At 53.4% G+C, this 7,500-nt stretch overlaps 1 protein-coding gene across 1 annotated transcript in view; it reads left to right on the forward strand.

The window, feature by feature from the left end:
• The window catches only part of LOC143481162 (serine/threonine-protein kinase MRCK alpha-like), a 26,666-nt gene that overhangs the window by 11,549 nt on the left and 7,617 nt on the right, over window positions 1-7,500 (forward strand). Inside the window, exons 14-30 of the mRNA XM_076979097.1 lie at window positions 404-528; window positions 695-800; window positions 915-1,063; window positions 1,264-1,355; window positions 1,486-1,562; window positions 1,856-1,903; window positions 3,061-3,180; window positions 4,499-4,570; window positions 4,659-4,764; window positions 4,850-4,986; window positions 5,123-5,262; window positions 5,366-5,447; window positions 5,673-5,892; window positions 6,096-6,158; window positions 6,263-6,856; window positions 6,956-7,053; window positions 7,216-7,300. Coding sequence (XP_076835212.1) covers window positions 404-528; window positions 695-800; window positions 915-1,063; window positions 1,264-1,355; window positions 1,486-1,562; window positions 1,856-1,903; window positions 3,061-3,180; window positions 4,499-4,570; window positions 4,659-4,764; window positions 4,850-4,986; window positions 5,123-5,262; window positions 5,366-5,447; window positions 5,673-5,892; window positions 6,096-6,158; window positions 6,263-6,856; window positions 6,956-7,053; window positions 7,216-7,300 — 2,314 coding nt within the window. The remainder of the gene's footprint in view (window positions 1-403; window positions 529-694; window positions 801-914; window positions 1,064-1,263; window positions 1,356-1,485; window positions 1,563-1,855; window positions 1,904-3,060; window positions 3,181-4,498; window positions 4,571-4,658; window positions 4,765-4,849; window positions 4,987-5,122; window positions 5,263-5,365; window positions 5,448-5,672; window positions 5,893-6,095; window positions 6,159-6,262; window positions 6,857-6,955; window positions 7,054-7,215; window positions 7,301-7,500) is intronic.

The following is a 7,500-nucleotide window of genomic DNA, read 5'->3' on the forward strand; positions in this document are numbered from 1 at the left end:
AGATATGCACATCTGGTTTGCTCAGAACGTGTGGCGGTGGTGTTCCCATCCTGGAGTCACGCTCAGGTGACTCCCACTTGTACTAGAACATACGTGCACTCCTCCTGTGGTCCACGCTCTGCTGGGCTCCTCGTCTTCCACACGCTATGAAAGCGACTTGATGGCATCTCTGCCGAGCTCCCAGTGGAACCGAACGGTTCCTGGCCGAGGTCGGCGGGTCGTGCTGACTCAGAAGTGGTGTGCGGTAGCTGTTGAGAGGAGTCGGGGGGTCCCGCAGTGCATTACTCATCTGCTCTATGTATATCCAGCTTGCACTGACACAACCATCACTGTATATTACTCGGTGATATTGCCATGGCTTTCAGTGTGCAGAGTTACGGACCGCGCTCACTCGTTTTTATAGTTAACCACGACTCACGAGAAGCTGAGGAATAGTCACAAGCAGCTGGAGGAGGAGGTGCAGGATCTGTCTGATAAGAGGGAGAGCGTGTCTCAGTGGGAAGCCCAGATCACAGAGATCATCCAGTGGTGAGTGGAGCACACATTCTTCCATACCAAAGTTCCCCGCAAAGTGTTCCGCATCGCCTCATTGAGCTTAATCTCAATAGCAGCTGCAGGCAGTGTAGTCTAGTAGTCACGCAGTGCCATCTAGTGGTAGTGATTGGTATTGAAGTTTGAAACTTTCGCCCTGCAGGGTGAGCGATGAGAAAGATGCACGCGGCTACCTGCAGGCGCTGGCCACTAAGATGACCGAGGAGCTGGAGACACTTAGGAATACCAGTCTGGGTGCCCGCTCCACGGTAGGCCAGAGTGTCGACCTTTGACCTCTCAGAACCTCAGCTCCTGTTTGGGGGAGCGCATCTGGTTTGAAAAAAAATCGAGCGGTAAAAGTCTTCCGTGTGTCCCTCCATCAGGACATGCCGTGGAAGATGCGTCGCCTGGCCAAGCTGGACATGTCTGCCCGTCTGGAGCTGCAGTCCGCACTGGACGCCGAGATCCGTGCCAAGCAGACCATCCAGGACGAGCTCAGCAAGGTCAAGGCTGCCAACATGGCCAGCGAGTGGTGAGGAGTCCTGCTGCGTTTGTCTCCTCGGAGCTCCTCTCTGGGAGTCATGTTAGCCGTGTGGGACTAATCAGATTCATGGAGTCCACAAGTGCAGTCGGTCTACGGTTGTTGTCTTTTCTCCTTCTCATCATCATTGCACGGTAAAGGTATTGTGGGTTTGTACACACGTCACTGCATCTGTGTTCTGCGTCCCTCAGCAAACTCCAGGAGTCTGAGAAGAAGAACGATGATCTTCAGGCGGAGATCGAGAGGCTGAGACGAGAAGCGAACGATCTGCGCATGTCTAAGGGTGCGCTCTCCAGAGACAAAGCTCCAGCCTTCCTCCTCTTACACTCCTCATCCTCACTGGGTTTGCAGGGGTTTTTTTTTTTTGATATATTTTTTTAATGAGGTTGAATTTTTGTCTTTCTTGATTACAGGTGTAAAGCACCAAGATTCACAGAACTCCTTCCTGGCTTTCCTCAACGCCCCAACGTCAGGCCTCGATCAGTTCGATGTGAGTGTGAGTTTTGTGGGTTCTGAAGGCATGACACGATGAATAAAAACAAAATGCCATAATTGGTCGTTATTGAACCCTCTTGTCCCAGTGTTACTCTCACAGGCGGTTCCCTGTGCTTCCACTGATTATGCCCATTTACGTGTGTTTTATGCTTGAGCCAGTGTTGATGTTGGAGTGTAAGCGTATTTCCTCCCAGCCGTGCTCAGACGTGTTGCGTTTGAAATGTAGACGTTTGCTGCCCTCAGTCCCGCCCTGTATTCATGTGCTGTCTGCTCTCTCTGGTTCCACTGGCACTGAAGCGATCTCCTGCCTGCGGCCCGGTCAGCAGAGGCAGACGTGTAAGCCCTCCTCCTTTTCGCTTGGGTGCTCTGATTGGTGCATTTTGACGTTCTCTTTCTGTCCTCTCTGGTGGATTCCCATTGGCGGGTCTGGCTTCCTGGTTTGTGTGGTGCCGTACGCATGTCTCCGAGTGCTGTTCTTGCATGGGACTGGACTTTATCTGAACGTCTCTGTCTGGGGTGCCGGGTGCACAGTGAAAAGCTGTGCCTTGTCCATTCTTCAGTTCGACTATCCTAAACAGTTCTTTATTGATGACACAGGTGGACCCTGTGACATCTTGTTACCTATGTAGACACTGGGACTCCTCCCACTAATTTATCTATATATCGAACCCTTCCCTGAGGTGTCTCCTTTCACTGACACTATAGCTGTAGTTAACCAGGCTCAGATATAGAAGGTGGCCGTCGAATTATAATTATAAATGATGACATTATCTGTCACAGATTTAATCTTTAATCCCTCTAACTAGATTCACTCTTATTCGTTCAATGGTGCAACAATGCTGTTGTTTAAATGGCGTGAGGGTGTTGTTTTATAGAGAATTTCAGGTGCTGGGATGGTTGACGCATTGCGACATTTTAAAAGACACAATCAAGGATTTAAAATTTTCATTCAGTAGTCAAATAATATCTTTTCAGTGTAGCATCTTTTAAATATACTATTTCTGCTTTGAAATCCCTGATTGTGGCTCTAAACTCTCCAACTGGGGTAACTGGGATGCAGGCATGTGATGTCCTTATGTGGTACTGGTTTTGAATTTGTGCTGGGCTGTATATGCATGTATGTAATGCATGCATATAAACACAATGTGTGTTGAAGTCCTGACTTATTAAGACTTGCCTAGGATTTTAGAGCCTAGCATTATTGATAGTAATGGCACAAAGATTTTGTTGTCTTTTTTTGTTGTGATAATTTTTTTTTCATGGTCTTGCTAGTTTAAACATTTTAATGGAACATTTGATGTATAATATCTTTCTAGCCATGTTAAAAGCTAGAGCAAACATTTCCAATCTTCTCACTGTAATTTTCACAGCAGATTTATCTAACATATAAACTGAAACACATGTCCTGGGAAATTCTTAATAGGTTTGTCTTTAAGGCCAGTGTAGGGTTTGTGTGTGTGTGTGTGTTCTCATCCTCGCCCCTGTCCCTCCAGATGGACTCCGTCGATAACTTCAGCCTGTCCAACACTCCGTCCCGTGATGAGGAGCGCAAGTCTCAGCTTCTGACCCGCTCTCGCTCACCTTCCACCGCCAGTGACATGGAGCCCTTGGAGGTGCCCCACCTTAACCGCACCCACCCTACACCCAACTTAACCGCACCCACCCTGCACCCACCCTACACCCACCTTAACCACACCCACCCTACACCCACCTTAACCACACCCACCCTACACCCACCTTAATCACACCCACCCTACACCCACCTTAACCACACCCACCCTACACCCACCTTAACCACACCCACCCTGCACCCACCTTAACCGCACCCATCCTACACCCACATTAACCACACCCACCCTACACCCACCTTAACCGCACCCACCCTACACCCACCTTAACCGCACCCACCCTACACCCAACTTAACCGCACCCACCCCGCACCCACCCTGCACCCACCTTAACCGCACCCACCCTGCACCCACCTTAACCGCACCCACCCTACACCCACCTTAACCGCACCCACCCTGCACCCACCTTAACCGCACCCACCCTACACCCACCTTAACCGCACCCACCCTACACCCAACTTAACCGCACCCACCCTGCACCCACCTTAACCGCACCCACCCTACACCCACCTTAACCGCACCCACCCTACACCCAACTTAACCGCACCCACCCTACACCCACCTTAACCACACCCACCCTGCACCCACCTTAACCGCACCCATCCTACACCCACATTAACCACACCCACCCTACACCCACCTTAACCGCACCCACCCTACACCCACCTTAACCGCACCCACCCTACACCCAACTTAACCGCACCCACCCTGCACCCACCCTACACCCACCTTAACCGCACCCACCCTGCACCCACCTTAACCGCACCCACCCTGCACCCACCTTAACCGCACCCACCCTACACCCAACTTAACCGCACCCACCCTGCACCCACCTTAACCGCACCCACCCTGCACCCACCTTAACCGCACCCACCCTGCACCCACCTTAACCGCACCCACCCTACACCCACCTTAACCGCACCCACCCTGCACCCACCTTAACCGCACCCACCCTACACCCACCTTAACCGCACCCACCCTACATCCACCTTAACCGCACCCACCCTGCACCCACCTTAACCGCACCCACCCTGCACCCACCTTAACCGCACCCACCCTACACCCACCTTAACCGCACCCACCCTGCACCCAACTTAACCGCACCCACCCTACACCCAACTTAACCGCACCCACCCTACACCCAACTTAACCGCACCCACCTTAACCGCACCCACCTTAACCACACCCACCCTACACCCACCTTAACCACACCCACCCTACACCACCTTAACCGCACTCTGGTGTATTGGAGCAAAAGGCCGTGGTTGCGTTTGTTTGGTAATCCCTGTGCTGTGTCTTCCAGCTGGTGGATCATCCCCACAGAGGCGCACACACTCCCAGCATGCCCTGCAGCACGGGCCACCTCACCCCGAAGGTACAGACGCCAGCGACTGAGTTTACTAGAGCTGACCGTTATAATTCTCCACATGTAATCGGTCTTGCTGTGACCTTCTTCCCATTAGCCCAAAGCGCACCAGTTTGTGGTGAAGTCATTCACCACCCCCACAAAGTGCAACCAGTGCACCTCCCTGATGGTGGGACTCATCCGGCAGGGCTGTACCTGTGAAGGTTAGAGACACACACACACACACACACACAGAGGCAGTAACAGAGTCAGGGCTCCTGTTCACCTGTTGTTCCTTTCCCTCTCCAGTCTGTAACTTTTCGTGTCATGTGACGTGTGCGGACAAAGCCCCTGCGGTCTGCCCCGTCCCTCCCGACCAGACAAAAGGACCCCTGGGCATCGACCCCCAGAAGGGCATCGGCACGGTGTACGAAGGTCACGTGAGGGTAAGGAGCTCCGCTCCGCCGGCTTCACGTTTATTCTCACGCGGTTAATTAGTGCCTCGACTGCTGCCGTCCTGCACCATAGTGGAGGTGAAGGTGTGTGGTCTACATAGATTTTTCTCCTGATCGTCTCCCCCAGGTGCCGAGGCCAGCAGGGGTGAAGAAGGGCTGGCAGAAGGCCCTCGCTGTTGTGTGTGACTTTAAGCTCTTCCTGTATGATTTACCAGAGGGCAAAGCCGCCCATCCCAGTGTGGTGGTCAGCCAGGTCATTGACATGAGGTCAGATTTACAGCGTGAAGACCACTCGAGGATTCTTCTTCTGGGTTAATTCTAACTGCTTCCTCTCATCTTTAATTCTCTGCGGGTCTTTTCTCTGCTGCAGGGATGAGGATTTCTCCGTCAGCTCAGTGTTGGCGTCTGATGTTATCCACGCCAACAGGAAGGACATTCCCTGTATTTTCAGGGTGGGTTTAACTAGGCTGCATTTGTGCAGAATTAAAACAAATTACATTACTGCTGGAACTGTATGTTAGATTAAAATCTTTCTTTTGCAGCCATTGTATAAATGCTGCAATACTACATGATACATCATTTTTGCCACGTAGTGACACAGCCGATGCACAGTGTTGAGCTGTGTGTGTGTGTGTGTGTGTGTGTGTGTGTGTGTGTGTGTCTCCACTGCACTGTAGGTCACAGCATCCCAGCTGTGCGTGGTGGGGAGCAAGAAGTGCTCCGTCCTCATCCTGGCCGACAGCGATCAGGAGAAGAATAAGTGGGTGGGGCTCCTGAACGAGCTGCACCGCCTCCTGAAGAAGAACAAGCTGAAGGAGCGCTTCGTCTACCTGCCCAAAGAGGCGTACGACAGCACGCTGCCCCTCATCAAGACCACGCAGTCCGCCGCCATTATAGGTGCTGCTCGCCGCCCACGCGCCCGCACACACGCACAGCTACCCAGCAACCTGCTGTGCTCTGGCACACCTTTCTTCAGCTGTTGTTGGCAGTCTGTTGTTTGGGTTTCCAGCCGAGTATGTCTAGACATTAAAGCCCACTACCTCGAGATCTCAGGGTTATGTTTTTTGTGCTCTCTGATGCCATGTTGTTCCTGTCCACAGATCATGAGAGGATAGCGCTGGGTAACGAGGAGGGTCTCTATGTTATTCACGTCACCAAAGACGGTAGGACTCTCCAACGCTCCGCCCTGCTGGATCAGCTGGCTAATTGCCCCCCCATTAATGCCCCTCCCCCCCATTAATGCCCCTCCCTCCACTCTCCCTGACAGAGATCATTAAGGTGGGCGACAACAAGAAGGTGCACCACATCGACCTCATCCCCTCCGAGCAGCTGCTGGCCGTCATCTCCGGCCGGAACCGCCACGTGCGCCTCTACCCCACGGCGGCCCTGGACGACCGCGACACGGAGTTCCTCAAGCTGCCCGAGACCAAGGGCTGCCAGGCCGTGGTGTCGGGCCCGGCCAGGCAGGGCGGCCTCACCTGCCTGTGCGTGGCCATGAAGAGGCAGATCATCTGCTACGAGCTGAACAGGACGCGGGCACGGCACCGGCGTGTGCGGGAGCTTCAGGTGCCCGGCGTGGTGCAGTGGATGGCCCTGCAGGGCGAGCGCCTGTGCGTCGGCTTCCAGGCCGGCTTCCTGCGCTACGGCCTGCACGGGGACGGGCCTCCCGTCAGCCTGCTCCACCCGGAGGACCACACCCTGGCCTTCATCGGGCAGCTGGGCCTGGACGCGCTGTGCGCGGTGGAGATCTCCAGCAAGGAGCTGCTGCTGTGTTTCAGCAGCGTGGGCGTGTACGTGGACTGCCAGGGCCGGCGTTCGCGCCAGCAGGAGCTGATGTGGCCCGCCGTACCCTCCGCGTGCTGTGAGTCGCACCACGTCGCACCACATCAAACCACGATGCACCAGGTCACACCACGTTGTGGCTGAAGAAATAAGTTTGTTTTCTTTTCGTCCCCCGTAGGTTACAACGCACCGTACTTGTCGGTGTACAGCGAGAACGCCGTGGACGTGTTTGACGTGAACTCCATGGAGTGGATCCAGACTATCCCTTTGAAAAAGGTATTTGAGGGCATGCGAGTCGCACAGCTTAGGATGAATGAAGAGCAAATGTACTTCAGTCTCCTGTTGGGTTTGGGTACGTTGACGTGTGGGTGTGCGAGTGCAGCGGTGTGCTGGTGAGCTCTGCGTCAGAGCTGTGAGGATGCGTTTGCTGTCCTGCAGGTCCACCCTTTGAACACAGACGGCTCGCTGAACCTGCTGGGGCTGGAGACTGTGAGGCTCATCTACTTTAAAAACAAGACTGCTGGTGAGAGCATGTGTCCCGTGTCCTGTGGTTACCACGGATGACGCACGTGTGTCCTGTGTGGGTAGCTGTAGAGGGAGGGTGATGGCTGGACTGGAGCTGAGGGGCAGTGTGTGCTAATCTGTGTATCATTCGTTCATTTGATATTCAACTGAAAATTATATTATTTTGTTTTTTGTTTTGAATATTTTTCTGTTTTTTAT

This window comes from Brachyhypopomus gauderio, chromosome 17 (genome assembly GCF_052324685.1).
Source record: "Brachyhypopomus gauderio isolate BG-103 chromosome 17, BGAUD_0.2, whole genome shotgun sequence".
In the NCBI taxonomy this organism is placed as follows: domain Eukaryota; kingdom Metazoa; phylum Chordata; class Actinopteri; order Gymnotiformes; family Hypopomidae; genus Brachyhypopomus; species Brachyhypopomus gauderio.